This window comes from Bolinopsis microptera, chromosome 3, assembly GCF_026151205.1.
Source record: "Bolinopsis microptera isolate Bmic1 chromosome 3, MBARI_Bmic_1.0, whole genome shotgun sequence".
In the NCBI taxonomy this organism is placed as follows: Eukaryota; Metazoa; Ctenophora; class Tentaculata; order Lobata; family Bolinopsidae; genus Bolinopsis; species Bolinopsis microptera.
Window position 1 is genome coordinate 8,020,555 of NC_087074.1, and position 20,540 is coordinate 8,041,094.

Below are 20,540 nucleotides of genomic sequence, written 5' to 3' on the forward strand. Positions count from 1 at the left end.
TTAAACTAAAACATGTCCCACCTACCCTGGAACATAAAAGCACTACAGGGGTAAAGATTTTAAAGTCTGGATTTTAGCTGGATTTCGGTAATTTTGGGATGGGCGTGGCCCCTGGGAGTGGCCTGAGTGGGTTGAGAGGTCGAAACTTGATTTTTATGATGGTTTGGGACAGCTAGAACCCATTTTTAAACTAAAACATGTCCCACCTACCCCGGAACATAAAAGCACTACAGGGGTAAAGATTTTAAAGTCTGTATTTTAGCTGGATTTCGGTAATTTTGGGATGGGCGTGGCCCCTGGGAGTGGCCTGAGTGGGTTGAGAGGTCGAAACTTGATTTTTATGATGGTTTGGGACAGCTAGAACCCATTTTTAAACTAAAACATGTCCCACCTACCCCGGAACATAAAAGCACTACAGGGGTAAAGATTTTAAAGTCTGTATTTTAGCTGGATTTCGGTAATTTTGGGATGGGCGTGGCCCCTGGGAGTGGCCTGAGTGGGTTGAGAGGTCGAAACTTGATTTTTATGATGGTTTGGGACAGCTAGAACCCATTTTAAAACTAAAACATGTCCCACCTACCCCGGAACATAAAAGCACTACAGGGGTAAAGATTTTAAAGTCTGGATTTTAGCTGGATTTCGGTAATTTTGGGATGGGCGTGGCCCCTGGGAGTGGCCTGAGTGGGTTGAGAGGTCGAAACTTGATTTTTATGATGGTTTGGGACAGCTAGAACCCATTTTTAAACTAAAACATGTCCCACCTACCCCGGAACATAAAAGCACTACAGGGGTAAAGATTTTAAAGTCTGGATTTAGCTGGATTTCGGTAATTTTGGGATGGGCGTGGCCCCTGGGAGTGGCCTGAGTGGGTTGAGAGGTCGAAACTTGATTTTTATGATGGTTTGGGACAGCTAGAACCCATTTTTAAACTAAAACATGTCCCACCTACCCCGGAACATAAAAGCACTACAGGGGTAAAGATTTTAAAGTCTGGATTTTAGCTGGATTTCGGTAATTTTGGGATGGGCGTGGCCCCTGGGAGTGGCCTGAGTGGGTTGAGAGGTCGAAACTTGATTTTTATGATGGTTTGGGACAGCTAGAACCCATTTTTAAACTAAAACATGTCCCACCTACCCTGGAACATAAAAGCACTACAGGGGTAAAGATTTTAAAGTCTGTATTTTAGCTGGATTTCGGTAATTTTGGGATGGGCGTGGCCCCTTGGGGTGGCCTGAGTGGGTTGAGAGGTCGAAACTTGATTTTTATGATGGTTTGGGACAGCTAGAACCCATTTTTAAACTAAAACATGTCCCACCTACCCCGGAACATAAAAGCACTACAGGGGTAAAGATTTTAAAGTCTGTATTTTAGCTGGATTTCGGTAATTTTGGTATGGGCGTGGCCCCTGGGAGTGGCCTGAGTGGGTTGAGAGGTCGAAACTTGATTTTTATGATGGTTTGGGACAGCTAGAACCCATTTTTAAACTAAAACATGTCCCACCTACCCCGGAACATAAAAGCACTACAGGGGTAAAGATTTTAAAGTCTGGATTTTAGCTGGATTTCGGTAATTTTGGGATGGGCGTGGCCCCTGGGAGTGGCCTGAGTGGGTTGAGAGGTCGAAACTTGATTTTTATGATGGTTTGGGACAGCTAGAACCCATTTTAAAACTAAAACATGTCCCACCTACCCTGGAACATAAAAGCACTACAGGGGTAAAGATTTTAAAGTCTGGATTTTAGCTGGATTTCGGTAATTTTGGTATGGGCGTGGCCCCTGGGAGTGGCCTGAGTGGGTTGAGAGGTCGAAACTTGATTTTTATGATGGTTTGGGACAGCTAGAACCCATTTTTAAACTAAAACATGTCCCACCTACCCCGGAACATAAAAGCACTACAGGGGTAAAGATTTTAAAGTCTGTATTTTAGCTGGATTTCGGTAATTTTGGTATGGGCGTGGCCCCTGGGAGTGGCCTGAGTGGGTTGAGAGGTCGAAACTTGATTTTTATGATGGTTTGGGACAGCTAGAACCCATTTTTAAACTAAAACATGTCCCACCTACCCCGGAACATAAAAGCACTACAGGGGTAAAGATTTTAAAGTCTGGATTTTAGCTGGATTTCGGTAATTTTGGGATGGGCGTGGCCCCTGGGAGTGGCCTGAGTGGGTTGAGAGGTCGAAACTTGATTTTTATGATGGTTTGGGACAGGTAGAACCCATTTTAAAACTAAAACATGTCCCACCTACCCCGAACATAAAAGCACTACAGGGGTAAAGATTCTCGATCTGGATTTTACCAGGATTTCAGTCATTTTTGGATTGGCCAACTCTGTGAGTGGCGTGAGTGGTTCAAGAGCTTAAAACTTGGTCTTTGTGATCGTTAGGGATATGTACTACCTATTTAACCTCCAAACATATTTCAAATACTCAGCAACACAAATCCCCTTCAGGGCCCAGGGGTAAAGATTCTCATTCTGGATTTTTAGGGATTTGTCACAGATTTCAAGCTATTTGGGATGGGCGGCCTGAGTGGGGTGGATGTGTTACTTAGATTTTCATATCTTATAAGTGTCTTTAAAAGTATAAGTACGAGCAGTTTATTGAGACTTCTGACTGCTACCGTCGTACTACGACTCTACGACTCGTAGATTCTACAATGATAAATATTGTTAAGTACGTGCGGCGCGCAAAATCCACTACAAAATCCACTACAAAATTCAGGGAAACGTCTTCTGACTTCTTTCAACGTAACACGCATAGCGAAGAATAAATGATTCTTCGCGCGGTGAATAAAGCGCGCGCGTCGCGTCTAAGTACAGTCGGTTTTCATGTAAATTCGGTTTTCATGTAATGCAATATGTATGTACTACGGCTTTACCTTGGGACCTCAGGCTATCATGTTCATAAACATAATAGAGATTAGGCGGAATGACAGGCTGAGCGCGGCCCAGTAATCTTTAGCATGCTTTTATAGGAAGTAAGTCCAGCTACTTCTTCCTATCACAGATAGTTAATCTCAGAAAAGGCAGTAAGTCCACGGAATCACTTCCTTATCTCAGAAAATTTTCAATATTTTCTCAGAAAAGGCAGTAAGTCCGGACTTACGTCCTTCTCTCAGAAAATAATTGGCCAAAACCGAACATAATATTTCTCAACTCGGACTTACTTCCTTAGGAATTGCATGCAACAATGTTTCTATACATTAATATGTAGCTCATGTTGTAGAGAATTTTTTATTGAAAATGTTGATACCAATATTGTCATATTTCGAAAAAATTGGACTTACTGCCTTTTCTGAGAAAACGGTTGATTCACGATGTCAATCCTTCGCAGCTCGGTGAGGCACAGTGGTGCATTTCGCCGATCTACCGAGGTTGCGAGAAGCATTATTTGATGCGCGCGCGACCCAGTAGTGCATCGCGCTACAAAGAAAACGGCAGTGTAGTGCGCCCGGCGCTTGCAACAAGCTTGTATCACGTTGCGACCCCCACGGTCGTTTCACTACGGTCGTTTCACCACAGTCGTTTCACTATCGTCCTGAAGATACAGGGGGAGCCGCGCACGAAGTGCGCGGCGGGTCATACAACGTATGACAAAATCCTACCTATTAATCCGAAACTATCCATAACCCTAATGGCCTAACCAAAACTTAAATAATGATACACGTTGCATACGCTATACCACTTTTTACGCGCCTATCACTACTATGCGTAGCTTGCTTTTTAGCTTTTCGAGCTTTTTGCATTTTGCATATGTGATTATTGTGAAGGGATCAACTAAGCAAAATAAACATGTGATAAAATACAATTCCAAAATACAAAATTTTAGCAAATTGACGGATAATACTAGTTCATAGTTTTCGAAGTAGCGCGCGCCTCTTTTTCTCGAAATCTCATGGCATTGCCCGGGTCAGTCCATTAACAATTACCGATTCAAACTGAATCGAGATCAGATTTTATTTTTTGCAATGCAATGTCAAATTTATTCAGAATCAATATAATTGTGTTATGTATACAGTATATACGTTTATGCAATTTACAAATCACTTGCACTTGGAATGCTAAATTATATTCTTGATTCTGAAATATGAATAATTATAACACATATTGCATATGATATATTGATAAATAAACAAACTTAAAAACGCTACTGTCTTCTTTCTCCACAAAAAACCATAATAGTTGCTGATGGCGATCGCGATTAGATTTTGACCGTTCTGTCATTCTGTGTACAGTGCATGTACATGCTTATACGTTTCCCATTTTTGTTTGTCATACGTTGTTTGTAGCGCGATGCGTTACTGTGCCGCGCCCCGCACTCAATGAGGCTTCTCACAGCGACATCTCTTGTCATACGTTGTATGACCCGCCGCGCACGAAGTGCGCGGCTTCCGGCCCTGTATCGTCAGGACGATAAAGGGAAACGACCGTGGGGGTCGCAACGTGATACAATACATCTCTAGCATCTAGATCGGCGAGATGCGCTACTTTGCCGCGCCGAGCTGAGATGAATTGACATCGTCAATTAATTGTTAATACGTTGTATGACCCGCCGCGCACGAGTGCGCGGCTCCCCTGTGTCGTAAGAAATGATAAAGGGGTGAAAACGACGTTGGGGGTCACGTGTCATACGTTGTATGACCCGCAGCGCACGAGTGCGCGGCTCCCCCTCACCCCCTGTATCTTCACGGTCGCGCTAAATCACTTTACTTCATACACTGTAAGTGTAGACTGTATTATAAGTGCCGTACATTTGATCAGCAATTTACTGGGCAAGCGATTTACAACTTAATTGTGCCATGATGTTGATAGTTGCCAAATTTCGGTAACAAATTAAGACTTAATTTGAGTTTACTGCACGCGCGATGAATAAATTGTGTTTATAGAGATCTGCGGCGCGTTATCAGGTTAACCAATGAAATCACGGCGTTTTCGTCACGTGACAGTCGAGTGTAGAGTGATTAATTATCATCCGTAAGATTGTAAAAGTAAACTATACCAACAACCAATGTATTTTGTATTTTTACGCTGATTTCGAATAAAACCTATTACGTAGCATGAAAATTATTTCTTGACGAGTTATGAATAATAATAACCATTTTTGTCAAACGCTTGTAGGTTTACAACCTACCAGGACGCACGCCGAGTTGGACTCGTCGACGGTCCTGTTCCAATATATGGAACAAATATTTTACGAGTATCACCCGTTAATCAAAGTCAAACGCGCGCACATGACAGGCTTGTAAAACAGATTTGGGCTGTTTGTGCTACATAAGGATTCAAGTTATTTTGGTTTTAGAGCAATTGTGAAGATAGTATAAAGATTTGAAGTGCATCATAACTTTAAATACTTACCATTAAATGATTAAAATGGAAATCAGCATTTAGAAATGTACAGTGTACACAGAACGGTCGAGATCTAATAAATAATAGCGACCATAATAGTGTGAGTATCAGTTGTCCTGACGGCCGATGTTACTTGTCTAAATTTTTTCGAAGTACTAGTAGCACGCGTTAGTTCGTAGTACTTGCCTCGGCACTCGGGCAAGAATGCTACTTCTAAGAAATTTAAACGAATATCAGGATCATTTGTCCATGTCAATCATCAATGTCAACTTAATGCAGAATCAAGCAAGTTATAAAATATAAAACTATTTCAAACACATATACATCAAGTTTGTATGTTCAATGTTGTAGGTTTATAACCTACCAGGACGCGCGCCGAGTTGGATTCGACGACGGTCCTGTCCCGTTTTATATTTGAAACAAATATTTTACGAGTATCGCCCGTTAAACATCAATTTAGGAGGACGTCACTGGTTCGACTATGGACTATCATTGTTGCGTCGCATCGATTTAGAATTGGAAGAGTTGACATTAACGGGTGATACTCGTAAAATATTTGTACCAGGACCGTCGACGAGTCCAACTCGGCGCGCGTCCTGGTAGGTTGTAAACCTACAAGGTTGACAGCGTCAATTAAACATCAAATTGGATGTGCTTTCTGTGGTGATGTAGTGCGCGTCTAAGATCTTGATGGTGGATGTCCAGTGTCCACCCTGTGAGTGTGCCCTAGAGCATATTGGAGGATGCTTCCTGTAAGGGGTTGTTCACATATTACATATTACGTAATCAGCCAAGGGGGTTCCAAATGATTACACTTGTGTTATTTTGACACAATAGCCATGTGTAAAACTGATTACGGAGGAGGTAAAAATTGTTCAAAAAGCGATAACAGATAACGTGATATGTGAACGACCCATAGTAACATCAAACATTTCGACGCATTATCATGCTTGCTTTGCTTCGACGAGACCGTAGCAGGAAGGGATTGGCATTGTCAATCAACCCATGTGTTTAAGAAAATATTTTTGAGTAACTCCTCAGGGAAGTGTTTTTACCTTATTATGTCGTGGGGGTGATCTGGAATCATCGTACAAAGATACATCGATTGATGTTACACATTACATACCCCGAGAACTATCAACGTGTATGATATTACAGTTACACAGGGTACATTGTGCAAGTAGGTGGTTCAAATCTGATTACCAACAATAACAACTGTCACCAAGATTTAACCCTGTAAAGGTCTTTATTAGATGTGCTAGGGCCGGGTCTACTTGCATGTTAAGGACCTTAAAAGGGTTACATTTGCTCTATCTAGAGCCCTTGCGCTTGCAGGGGCGCGAAAGCAACTGGTTAGGTGAAGGGTTACATCTTGGTGACAGTAATGGGTATAAGTACTATGTACTAGTAGAATGAACTTTAGATCACTTCGATCTGATGCATGATTATCTGAGGTGAACCGCACTGGTAGTGGTAACTGCATCGAAGCCCGAAATTATCGTAATTCTTTCACGAGTGTATCTAGTATCATTGCAAGACGTTGGCTCTTCGAATTTGTATAAATATAATGATTGCAAAGTGAAACACAATTTTAAAACGAAATCAATTTCGGAATCCTGTTCCGTTAAAACTGACCTGTTGAAATGGGTATAAATACATCTTGAACGGAGACCGAGAGGAAACAAACAAAAATTCTACATTCAAATAGGTTCCATCGATACAGTTTTCATTCAGATTGAGACAATTATGCAGATTGCCATATTTGAACGGATGTCCCTAGTGGCAGGCAATACGGAAACTATGAATAATTTTGTTCCTAAGATCAATAAAAATAAAGTTCTGTCTAGATCTGAAATCAATAAGTCAGCTTTCTTCCAAGCTATTCAGGAAATTTTATAACTGACCTTATCGCCGATTAGGCAGTCACACAAAGTTACTTAAATATGCATTCGTTATAATGTTAAGATTGCACAGATAAAGTTAAGCTGTAGTACATACATATTACATATACATATTATAAACGTGTGCCTGTATTATAAATGCGCGGCATTTCATCGCAGTTTTCATCGCAATGTAGGTTTCAGCGCAATGTAATATGTATGTACTACGGCGTTAAACCCAAAGAAAGCGCTTTAACAATTTTTAACGCTCTGATGTAAATAATTTAACGTATAAAATAATAAATAATTTAACGTAAACCCCAAACAAAGTTAAAATAAGGCTTCAGTCTTGAAGCAGAAACTCTTAAATGTTAAAAAGCCTAAAAGAATGAGCGGTTAACTGGAATTTGCTACAATCTCTATCCATTGCCTGAGAGCGTCAGCTAGGGTAGCAGGAAGATCAGACGGATCTCTCAGCACAACGTAGTACGGGAAGGGGAAACTGTCCAGGTATGATTCTATCTTCACTAGTTTCCCAGAACTGTCGAATACTGAAATGAACCTTTGGGTTATAGCCGAAAGGAATTGCCATGATTGTTAATTCCCTTGTAGTTATTGTTACCTCGAATTGAATATACTTCAGAAACTTGGTAGAATACTTCAGCTTTTCGTGATTTCGTGTGCCAGTGATGCTAAGTTGTATAAGATAAATATTAAAAAATGTTAAATCGTTCAAAATTGTAGGATTCCGGCCTTTTAACTGTACCACATATCATGATCACTTTTTCAGAGGATATTAGGGTAACCATATCCATAGCTGGTCTCTTAAGTTCGACCGTTTTATAGTTGGGTATATGTATGAGAGCAAATCTCGTTAAGCTTGACCAGAATGCAGAAACCTTGACGGGATCCTTATACTATGTTACTGTTTTTATTGGTGGACGGTGGTAAAGCAGCGATTCGATTGGACACCTTGTCAAGCTGATCAGGTACCCTGATAACCTTGTGAGATCTGTATTAAATTGGGGTAGTAGTCTGTCACTTCAAATCCACCGCTTCCTAATTTGAACGTTCTAGGCGTTTAGCCTAATAATACATAGTTTGACGATAGCACTCTGGTAGAAAAACTGTACGATAAAAAATAACATCTGATCAGTGATTCAATTGTCAAAACTCAAAAAGAAATAAATATTACTTGGAGTTCGGACGTCAAGTATACTTTCGGAGCCTCTCTGTTTGTCGATAATGAGGAAGACCATGAAAACACCTGCATCCCAGGATTCCTTCACCGCTTTCTTCACCGCCTCTACTCCCTGGAAGATATATATCATATAATACATAATGTTGGAAAATAATGTCGTTTACTTTGTAACGCTTATAAATAGCTCTTATTTTTAAGTAGAGCACTCTGATGACCACGAGAAACGAACACATTTGTATAATGTATATATATATTATATGCAAGCTTATATTATATGAGTTTTAATACTTTCAAAACTACTATTATTATATCAAATAATTTGAGATGGTGATGAATAATAAAATGATGCAAAGAGTTAAGAGATACTAATCAACACCGGCTTTCAATGTGTAGAAGTACAGCTACACAATATGATACTGTATATATATATACATATATATGTTTTCGCCAGAAAAATATATGGTTATATTTATAATTCACGTGCAGGATTTCAAGAGTTTATATATATAATATATTTTTAGAGTTGTTGAAATTCACAAGAATTTTGCAATCTTACAAAACATGTTGCAAGCCATTTTCCGACGTTAAATATTGCCACATTGGACATAAAATAAATAGAATTTACATTACCTTGATATAAAGACCCCTGCCATCGCTGACAATGAATAGAAGTTGAGAAACAGCTTGGTTGGAGTGCAAGGAAGCTGTTTGAGCGAAGTGACTTCTAGTCAATTCCAACAATCTGTAAAAAGTATATCATTCCAAATCATTTTAAAGACTAAAAATCAAAAATAAATGAAAATTGAAGCGGGATGATTTACCTGATAATATCCGTGTTGCAATCCTAAAACTAAAATGTACCTGATAATATCCGTGCTGGTATCTTGGAAACTGAAGTGTTTGACGATCCTAGCTCCGGAACTGCTGGTGAAGGGCTCGTTAAACGGAACAATGAGGGACGTGTCAGAACCAAAACCACACACCCCGAGTCTTCCTATCTCCAACTTGGACAGAGCTCCAGTTATGACAGCAACAGCCTCAAGGGACATCTGGGGGGTTTGATGGGTTGCTAAAATTATATAGATTAAATGCATAATTAACACAATAACGAGAGAGAGAGAGAGAGAGAGAGAGAGAGAGAGAGAGAGAGAGAGAGAGAGAGAGAGAGAGAGAGAGAGAGAGAGAGAGAGAGAGAGAGAGAGAGAGGGAGAGAGAGAGAGAGAGAGAGAGAGAGAGAGAGAGAGAGAGAGAGAGAGAGAGAGAGAGAGAGAGAGAGAGAGAGGGAGAGGGATGTTAGCGATGAGGATGATTTAACGAGAGAGAGAGAGAGAGAGAGAGAGAGAGAGAGAGAGAGAGAGAGAGAGAGAGAGAGAGAGAGAGAGAGAGAGAGAGAGAGAGAGAGAGAGAGAGAGAGAGAGAGAGAGAGAGAGAGAGAGAGAGGGAGAGGGAGATGTTAGCGATGAGGATGATTTACAAATTATGTCTTTCACACAATAGCCATTTGAGGGAATATACAGACGTAATATCATGGCTCCTGACTGGTTCACATTACATTTGCTATACAATTAGTATAACATAAAGATTTACAATCAAAATTGTTAGAATCAACAGAGTTTACAAAATACCTAGGGCCAGAGTAGCGGGGAATTTATGAATGACTCACCTGAACACAATCGGCAGATGACATAGAAGCAGAATCGTCCAGAGCTATCATAACCTGATAATCTCTGCTTGATGGCTTGCTCCGTCGTAACCAGATCTTATCTTTCTGGAACTTGCTAGCTATGTACGGTATTATTCGTTTCATGTTCAAACGTTTTCCAGTGCGGAAATCTCCTTTTAGCTTGGCAGCTTTAGTCGGTTCCAGTATAAGTCTCAGCTGTTCGCAAAGGTCCTGGAATTTATATGTGTCATGATATTAATTTATTACAGTTTGACAGACGTTTATCTTGATCGTGATATTTTGAACGACAGCACGATTAGTTTGATAACTTCATACCAGACAGAAGTTTTACTCGACAAATTCGGACCAATCACCAGGCAATATTCAATATTTGAGTTTGGTAAATAACTAGCAGAAGTCTTCTTCAATGATATTATTTGAACGCCGCGCTGGCATTGCCAACTAGGCATGATAGCTGCCAGCTAGGCATGATATCTGCAAACCATACGAAAATTGTAAATGTCCTCCGTCGAACTGTCATATAATTTAACCAACCCGATCATATTCATATTAAATAATATTATAATAATTACCTGGGAGAGAGGGGTGGTCAGAGATTCAAACTGTGTCCAACGTACTGATGCTTCATTCTGAGTCATATCTTCTCTACCTGGAAGAGTCGTTCATATCATTAATTGTACAAGAAACCAAGGATTTAAATAAAAAATCTATAAGTTTTTATAAAATCTGATTTTAGTAATGATACTCGTAAAAATGTCCAAAAATTCTCCAAACAAACAGAGTTATAGAGGTTTGTTTAGGCACGTGACAGAGTTTATGTGTCAAACCAAATCAACACTGCTCCCCTAACATAACCTGAGTATATTCTAAGGATCAAATTATTGGGAAACCGAATCTAACCCGATATGTTGATCTCCATAAGGTTAGATCTGATCTGTTCGAGCTGCTGACTTCTTGTGGTTTGATAATCTTCGTTGGTAATGAAGTGGGAAGTCCTGACATCTTCTGTCGTTTCCTGTGGATATGTGTACTTCAATATAATGCAGCGCACTGCGTAGTCACTTCCGTAGTGATTTGCATTTATGTATGTAATTAATCATAGAAAAAATACTCTCGAAGATTGGCTTATAAAATTAAAATACAGGTAAGATTATGAAGCATAACCTATTTCCTTGCGGTAACTTTTATCATCCGCATAATAAAAGTATGGTTTTGCAGTTAAATTGTTTAATAGCACTATGATTATGTTTCATTTAGAACTAGGCTGGTTCATGGGCGTCAATTAAACCTGCAAAGTGCTGCCCACGCACGTAGTAGCATCGCGTGACGCTTCTTTTAGTTCTAAGAAGCAATGCAAGACAAATTTGGATTATTTGAGAGAATAATGGGATGTTAACCATTATTAGGTTGTGTATTTAGCTAAACTAGCAGGAACCCGTCTAACCCTAAAATGGTGTCAAGACTCAAGAGACTAAAACAATTATTACCTATTTAATTCGCGTTTTTGACACCACTTGGGGTACCAAATTTTGGGCTCTAAAACTCCTATTTTTTGGCCAATTTTTTATTTTTTCATGCTGATTTGGAGGCCATTAAAGCATTTGACCCAGTCAAAAAAGTTTCAGTTGTATATCTTTGACGGTTTTTGCAGAAATTCGCGTTAAAGTTGATGCCGTGGTGTCAGTAAAATGGCACAGATAAATATATATATATATCGTCTCGCTTTATATATAGTAAGATGTGAGATTAACCAGACAGTATTCTGAAGAATAAAAACCAATAACGCAAGAGGAAGGGGGCAGCAAGAGGGAGAATTCATCGCGTTTCGTGGGAATTTAACTGCGATTAATATAAGATTTATCACTGTGAGTAATCTCTCATCTCAGCGTAGGTTCCAGACTGGGTGATTAAACTTATTAATTCTCTAGAATAAATTGCTTAGTCTTGTAGGATAAAGGAGGGATATATCAGTATCGGATAACGGGCAGGCGAAGACAGGAGTGGATTAAATCTTAGGATGAGCAGGTCTTGTGACGCAGAGATAACGAGAAATAACAGACCAGCAGTGGTCCTGACGTTGTGATCATTAATGTTATTATGTTACGGCACAGCCACGACATTATTATTCAGAGTTGTGAAACATGTAAATGAAAAAACTCATGATTCACCATTTTGTTGAGAAAAACGTAAAAAGAACGTTCTCAATTATAAATTTTGCCGAGTCGTGGCACAATATTTTCTCTTAATATAAATCACTTCACCTTGTAACACCAGGTCAGCAAAACTCAGATTTACTGACCAGTTTTGGGAAATAAAAAGAGAAAATTTAAAATCAAATACAGTTAAGATTATAACCTATTTCCTTGCAGTAACTTAATCATCCGCATAATAAAAGTATGGTTTTGTAGCTAAAGTTTAATAGCACTATGATTATGTTTCACTTATAACTAGGCTGGTTCTTGGGCGTCAATTGAACCTGCAAAGTGCTACCCACGCAATTCGTAAACCTACGTGCGTAATAGCATCGCATGACGCTTCCTTAAGTTCGTAAGAAGCAATGCAAGTCTGTTGGCGTTAGACAAGACAAATTTCCATTAAATTTCGCCTATTTTATAGAATAATGGGATGTTAACCATTATTAGGTTGTGTACTTCACTAAATATGGCTATGTGTGCAAATTGAGAGATTAACCAGACAGTATTCTGAAGAATAAAAACCAATAACTCAAGAGGAAGGGGCAGCAAGTAGGTTCCAGACTGGGTGATTAAACTTATTAATTCTCTAAAATAAATTGCTTAGTCTTGTAGGATAAAGAAGGGATATATCAGTGTCGGGTAACGGGCAGGTGAAGACAGGAGTGGATTAAATCTTAGGACGAGCAGGTCTTGTGAAGAAGAGATAACGAGAAATAACAGACCAGCAGTGGTCCTGACGTTGTGATCATTAATGTTATTATTTCACCATTTTGTTGAGAAAAAAAAAAAAACGTAAAAAGAACGTTCCTCAATTGTAAATTTTGCCGAGTCGTGGCACAATATTCAGATGTTTCACTTCACGTTGTTACACCAGGTCAGCAAAACTCAGATTTACTGACCAGTTCCATTCTTAAACCTAAAATAATTGAACAGCGAGAGTAAAATACCTTTCGAAAAGTATGGAGGGATGAAATATATTCTAAGTAATATATACGACTGTTTGGCTACAGAGTCACAGACTAACCGTGGCTGATTTATGCTAAATATCGTACCGAACATAATATATTATACATAATGACAATGTTTTCAATTTTATCTTTTGTGTTGAATATGGGTTTAGCTTCCTTTTAGTGTAGTCGGAGGCGTTTCCCCAATATGCACTAGTAAACTTCAATTCAAGGACTATTATTTATTAGAAAAAACATAAGATATTAGTTGAGTTCGGTTATCTACCATTTGCATTAGGAATTATCACCTTTGTAAGAACTGTCTCATCTCAGTGTAAGTTAGCAGAATGGAGAATGGAGATCAGCTGGTTATCTGGTATATATTAGATAGCCAAGAAGGAAAAGGGAGGCAACATTAGCCTGGGAGAACTGTATGAGTGTGGTGTGAAGTGAATGAAATCTTAGGATGAGCAGATCCACGGAGTGAGGAGGAGATCACGAGGATTGACTGGCTAGCGGTGGTCCTGACGTTGTGACGTTGTGATTATTCATTGTACGGCGCACCATTATTATCTCAATACTTTTACTTTCTGGTGAATAGTGATTATACTTCCTTTTTATTGTTGTCAGGATTCCTTAGAGTTAGTAATGCTCTGACTCAAAAATCTCACTTTTATTATTAGTGAGACAGAACAATAGGGGGGGGGGGGGGGGGGGGGGGGGGCCAAGTGGATATTTGTAGATATTTGTAGATTAATGTAGAATGGATAATCCACGAAAAAAGTGGATGACATTCTACAAATTTATACATTTATCTCCAAAAATTCAGTAGAATTTCTGGGCACATATTTGAGATTACATTTTTTGTAGATAAATGTAGATATTTGTAGATTATTGTCAATGGATAATTCACGAAAATTCTACAAATTCTACAAATTTATACATTTATCTCCGTATTTGAGATTACATTTTTTTGTAGATAAATGTAGATATTTGTAGATTATTGTCAATGGATAATTCACGAAAATTCTACAAATTCTACAAATTTATACATTTATCTCCAAAAATTCAGTAGAATTTCTGGGCACATATTTGAGATATACATTTTTTGTAGATAAATGTAGATATTTGTAGATTATTGTCAATGGATAATTCACGAAAAAAGTGGATGACATTATCCAAATATCTACAAATATCCACTTGGCCCCCCCCCCAACAATAACTTTAAGATTCCATGTTGCCAGCGTTTAGTAGATTACGGTATAAACTAAATTTGAAAATTTTTTTCTTTCAGTGAGTAGATTAGTAGAAGAAGGGAATATGTAACTTTAAAAAAACTCAGTCCTTTCTATTCATCTATTCTTATATACGAACCAATAATTAGTGTGGTGTAAATTTCTAAAGCAGTAAAGCATATATTGAGTTTATATGCGGAGATTCAAACTCTATACTACTTGTCAATACGTTGATATTACTCCGTCAGCAAGCAGCAGTAACAGCTGGAAAATTTATTTTCATGTCGGAATGAATCTCCGACGAGGACGACTAAACATTTTTTCACGTAATAAAATCTGACCAGGTTTCAGTATTTAAATAACGAACTTTGGCACCAATAAGTCGAATTTGACCTTATTACTTACGTGCTGAATAAAATGATAGGTTACTTGTTTTGCTGTGATTGAAATTGTGTTCTTGTCCTTGTGCGTTCTTGTCACGTCTTGTTGGTAAGGTGCATTTTGAATATTACGTGTTACAATGGAACCCGAATTTTCAAGTTTCAGCGAGAATGCCATTAATCATTATTCGCTTAAGGTGAAAGTATAACATATGAGCATGTGACGAGCTCATGTGAAGAATTTAAGATTTTAGATGATCACATTAATCCTTCTACTGCTTGGAATCCATGTCATCTCCGCCCAAGGTACGATATATTATAGACCTCTGAAAAGATTAAATTTGGAGTGTTTGATCCCTTATGATGCTATCTTTAGTTTTGAGATGTTTAAATCAGAACGCTCGAAGGGAAGAAAAACAAATGTGTTAACTGTTTCAATATTACATACTTAAAGATCCAGATACTGCTGGGGAAGTGTTTTTTGGTACATTACTGTCTGGGCCAGAAAAAAATAGGGTTCACCTCCCAATATCCATTATCCAGATTTTATATGAACCTGCACATGCAAGAGTGGGCTAAGTAGTTTTTAGTGGTTTTGAGATAAACGAAAAAAACTTTCCCATTTTTACAGGATATGTTGGATCATCAAACATTTTTTTTTCGTGGGTTAGGTATTCGGTTGGCCCATTAGGCACATTAATTTTTTAAGCAAAATTGTAAATAGTTTCGTCTGCATCTGGAAAAAAGTTACATGGCTCGCTGATTTCCAATAAACTTATGTGGTCTACATTACTTGGCCCACCCATTCATATAAAAGGATATGGGCCATGTAACATAGACCAGCAACTATTTTTAATAGAAGTAATCTCATACCTATGCAATAACGGGCCACATTAACTTGACCCACCTTTACAGTAGATCGTGTCTTGCTAATATCTGTGTAATAACGGGCCATGTTAACTTGGCCCACCTGCGAAGAAGCACAGCTTAATTATTATCTCGGGCTATGTTAGCTAGCCCATTCTTGCACTGCATAACTTAGATTGAAGTAGAGATCCACATTATATTGTCCACTATAGAAAAGGCTGAATTTTCTAAAATGTTGTCCGATTTTGTTCAAAATTGACATGTAGATGCGTCTTGGCATCCTGATCACTTCTAGCAACAAAATAAAAAACCGGGCCAAGTTACTTGGCCCATTGTTGCATGTGCAGGTTCATATAAAAACACATATTATTATTTATGTAGTAATACCTTATACCATGATGGTATTTCAGATTGGAACCAAGTTATAAATGATAGCGATAAAAGTGATAAAATAGACTTGAACTTACAGAAAAATGTGCTGGAGATCATAACAAATTCAAGTCAGATTAGCAAGAAGAAAATCATCGTTAACCTCTATGACGATGAGCGAATAGTGGGAAAACTCAAGATCAGTTTAAAATATCCTATGAAGTACAAGATTGAGTATTGTACCGAAGATTGGCACTCCTTCTCTGAGGTAATGCCAACCGATCAGGATAAAACCTGGAGTATTTTCAGAAAAGGCACGAATCTAACAGTACAGTGTAAGCTGTGATAATGCGGATTTTACAAGTTGGTCAGAAATAACTAAAATCACATTCTCATCAGACTCGGCTTCATTGAAATGGAGGGCAACCGAAGGAGGAAATGGTACAGTAAAACATATAAATATGTATTCGTTTTTTTTGCATACTGAAAACTGATAAAATAAATATAATATGAAAGGTTGATTCATCTTGATGAGTACAATTGTAGCATGTTTTGCAGGAAACAGTTGCAAGCCACTGAACGTTACTAACGCTCTTCTGCCACAAGACGATCAACAAGTAGGGACAAGTCTCAAGATACAATGTGTAGCGGGGTTTGTAGTTGTAGGAGAAAAGAATGTGACGTGTCAAGATAACGGGACATGGTCCTCCCAGCATCAGTGCAAGAGATACGGTAAGATGACGTGGTGTTATCAGTTTGTCAGTACCTATATTGATTATTCTTATGTTATATTTGAGTTTATCTATGTATTATTAACAATTTATGAAAATAAATTGTTAATAATAAATAATTTCATCAATACATTGGCGGGACCAATATATTGATGTTAGATTAATTTATGAAATAATATATAGATTCACACCGCATAATTATTCATTAAACGTAATGCACATGTATTACGTTTAATAAATTGATGCTCCCTAATTAAACGTATCTAGTTAATATACCAGACAGCCAACAGGTGTTACTGACGAGGGTGTAAGTTTTAACAGCTTTTATTAAAATATTAGTTCTAACACCAACCCCACAATAACAATAAATCTAGAGGAATATGCTTCAACCACAGCAACTTAACAAGACTCTGCAGTGAGCGCTTCTTTGTCAAGTCGTACTGATGACAGCAAATATTCTTCGACTTTTGGATGAAAAGAGAGAAAATAAATATAAGTATTTACCTCTTAAAGTTATTGTATCTGTTCTGATGAATTTCTAATTCTAACTCTTAATTCACCAAGTTATATTTGAATACAACAATTTAATGTCAAGTATACTATTTCATATACAAAATTGTCTTTATCAGGTGCTCTTTGAGGTGATCACTTGGCCGTTCCTGGAGAAGATAAAATAACAAGGCTACCTTTTAATACCTCAAGAAGTAAGTAACACGAGTTGAAATATCTCAACCTGTAGCAGGTAGCTGTTTAGTTTTAGCTTAGTTGAAATCTCATGTAATATGAGGGTCACTTAAACCTGTGATACCGATTCACTAAAACTAATAGATTACAAAAAATTCGCTAAAACTCTAGATTACAAAAACCTCTCGATGTAGATTTCAAAAAACCTCTCCAGATTACCAAGTTTAGGTAAGCGAACATCCAATATCACATCTTGACACTTCTTAATTTGTACTACCCTCAGGGAACAAAGTACAAACAGAACAGAAAGGACTAGACACAGCCTGGACTCAGATAATTTCAGGGTGCTCTAATAGATTGCTGGCTCTAAACGCAGCAGCATGTGTAACCACGCTAACTAACAACTGCCTACTCCAGGCGGATCATCCAATACGGACCTAAAAACTATATTACCGAATGTCACTTTTAGACATGCTAGACTACTATATCAGATATTATAAATTTGATGATCTTTTGATAGAAATTTCTATTTTCTAATGTGTTGAGGGAGTAAGCTTTTCTCAATTTTGTCACGTGGAATCGTGGATTCGTTATTAAGATTAAATATACCATGCCAGTTCATCTTTAAGATGAGAAAAAAAGCCGAATTACAGACCTCAGATCCATTTTCCCTTTACATTTTCTACGATCAAAGCTATTACCTTACAAGACATATTTATGGCGGCCTAATTTGCGACGACCGAAATTTTGGCGGTCCGAAAATATGGCGAAATTGAACAAAAACCGTCAAATTTCGGACGTCACAGAAAATAAGGGTATTTTTCATCATTTTTTGTGACAGTAAGCAGTAAGGAAATTTCTGAAATTCGGTAAAATCATGTTCAAACTTAGTCTGTATCAAGACTGTAAAACTTTCATGTTAGCACATACATGTATTTTAATGCAAATTTAAACTGTATTGCTTGACATTCAATTCGTCATTGGTGTGGTGATAATTTGTCCCAAGATGCCAGAATTTATTTATTTATTTTACTTGATATTACTTTTTAGAAACAAAATAAAGCAGTGAAGGCACAGTCATTGAAATAAGCTAAAAGATAATGCGACGGATTCTATTACGACGACCGAAATTTTGGCGGTCCGAAAATATGGCGAAATTTTCGGAAAACCGCCACATTTCGTACGTTATAAATATGTCTTGTAAGGTACACTGATTGACGACATTTTTAGTGGAGCGAAAAAATAGTTCAACTTTTTAGAAGATAGTTTCACTTTGTAAATCTCATCTTGGCGATAACCCAGTCAATTAGCTTGCTTAAATGGTGAAAATGAAATGAAATCACGAAAGTTCACCACTTAACTACACAATTTCACTGCCATTTTCCTGATTAAATATAAGTGCGCATTCTTTCTGACCACCCTGTACCGTGTCACTCTTGTAAGGCGTTAGTTCCGAGCACTGACTCAGGTGGTGCTCCTCAATCAATCGATCATAATAATAATCGTAATATATTTAATAGTATGTTTAGAGTATGCACTGAAGGGGTATCGTAGGAAGTTTATTGGACTTTTAACAGGTACCCCTCCTCATTTAACCCTCAATTAAGTTTCCTATCAGTCGGCTGAGTCGACCGAGGAGATCGCATAGATCATGAGAAAAAACATGATCGTTTACAGGGGACTCGCAGGTTTATACCTGCCCATTCTAAACTGCTATGGAGTTTAGAATGGAATTTAGAATGGAGTTTAGAATGGAGTTTAGAATGGAGTTCCTCAATTTCAGAGAAATTTAGACTGGTTCCCCGAGCAACACTCCTTGTGGACATGATGGCACCGCCAACTCCGGATGCTAGACAATCTAGAGTAATTACAGATCACGTGGATAACTGGATACGGTAACCTGTAGGTATATGCCACGGCCGTGGTCTGAACAATGGTATAATATCATTCATTCATTCCGACAATCATTCATTACTCAGAGAATTGCATTGCCCTATCGAGTCCCAATCATGCACAGCCCCACCAGTATTTCTAATGTTTTGCCGTTTCGTAACCCTAACGTAGTAGTGGTCGAGGTATCGGTGATAATACTTGATATATTGTTGCTGTTTTATCACGGTTGCTCTATAATACATATAACTATAAGGTATAATAGAACGTCAGCCAATAGTGTTAGCGCGATTTGTATATTTTTAAATCTGTCTAGGGGCTGCTTGTGATGAATACCCAGATTTAATTAAGATTTACTGAGAACTGCGAACGTGTCTTTAAAAAATAATTAAAAACAGGTAGATTTTTCCCTAGCACGGGCCTAGCACTTAGGGCGTGTAAAATCCGGATCGGATAATATTATTGAGTCGCATAGTTGAAATGTTTTCTTGGGTAAATTTCTATTGATCCCGTTTGATGCGACAAGGAAAAGGCTCTTATCAGGAAAGAGCCTTTTTGAATTTTCGATAGAAATATTTTTAGATCATGAATACGATGTTTTCATATTGAAACGTTGAATAATTCCTTTCCTGATAAGAGCCTTTTCCTTGTCGCATCAAACGGGATCAATAGAATTTACCCAAGAAAACACTTAGGGTGTTTAAGACTGATGAATTCATGCTATAATTTGGTTGCTGATCGAAGATTTTCTACGAACTCGATGATTGTTTTGGAAATAACTTCCTACTTCAAATTTCAGTAGTAACCTATTTCAGTAGTAGCACAGGTTGCTTTTGATTTTGTTGACTCACGTTGTAGGCCCGCCGCGCACAAGTGCACGGCTGTATCGCGACTTCCACCTCACTAAGTGAAACAACAATGCGGGTCACGACGTGATACAATGATTTTGATACCAGACACTACCATTACCATTACCACGTTAACTGAGAAATGGTTTACTAAATATAAATAGGTACTTATAATCGTGGTACGAAGTAGGTCTAACTACTTCACTGTATTAAATACTTTAACCGCATACGTGGTACGGGTAAACCCCCCCCCCTAAAATGTCACCCACCCCTAAAACGCCACTCTT

General features: G+C 38.2%; 2 protein-coding genes across 2 annotated transcripts in view; both read right to left on the reverse strand.

The window, feature by feature from the left end:
• LOC134812251 (2-oxoisovalerate dehydrogenase subunit beta, mitochondrial-like) overlaps positions 1-20,540 on the reverse strand; it is a 704,467-nt gene that overhangs the window by 423,469 nt on the left and 260,458 nt on the right. The window lies entirely within an intron of this gene.
• The window catches only part of LOC134813150 (midasin-like), a 105,596-nt gene continuing 91,987 nt past the window's right edge, over positions 6,932-20,540 (reverse strand). The window contains exons 67-73 of the mRNA XM_063820835.1: positions 11,008-11,122; positions 10,680-10,756; positions 10,087-10,317; positions 9,285-9,472; positions 9,054-9,165; positions 8,418-8,535; positions 6,932-7,773 (exon numbers count right to left, since the gene is read on the reverse strand). Of these exons, the coding sequence (XP_063676905.1) occupies positions 7,619-7,773; positions 8,418-8,535; positions 9,054-9,165; positions 9,285-9,472; positions 10,087-10,317; positions 10,680-10,756; positions 11,008-11,122 (996 nt within the window). The 3' untranslated portion in view covers positions 6,932-7,618. The remainder of the gene's footprint in view (positions 7,774-8,417; positions 8,536-9,053; positions 9,166-9,284; positions 9,473-10,086; positions 10,318-10,679; positions 10,757-11,007; positions 11,123-20,540) is intronic.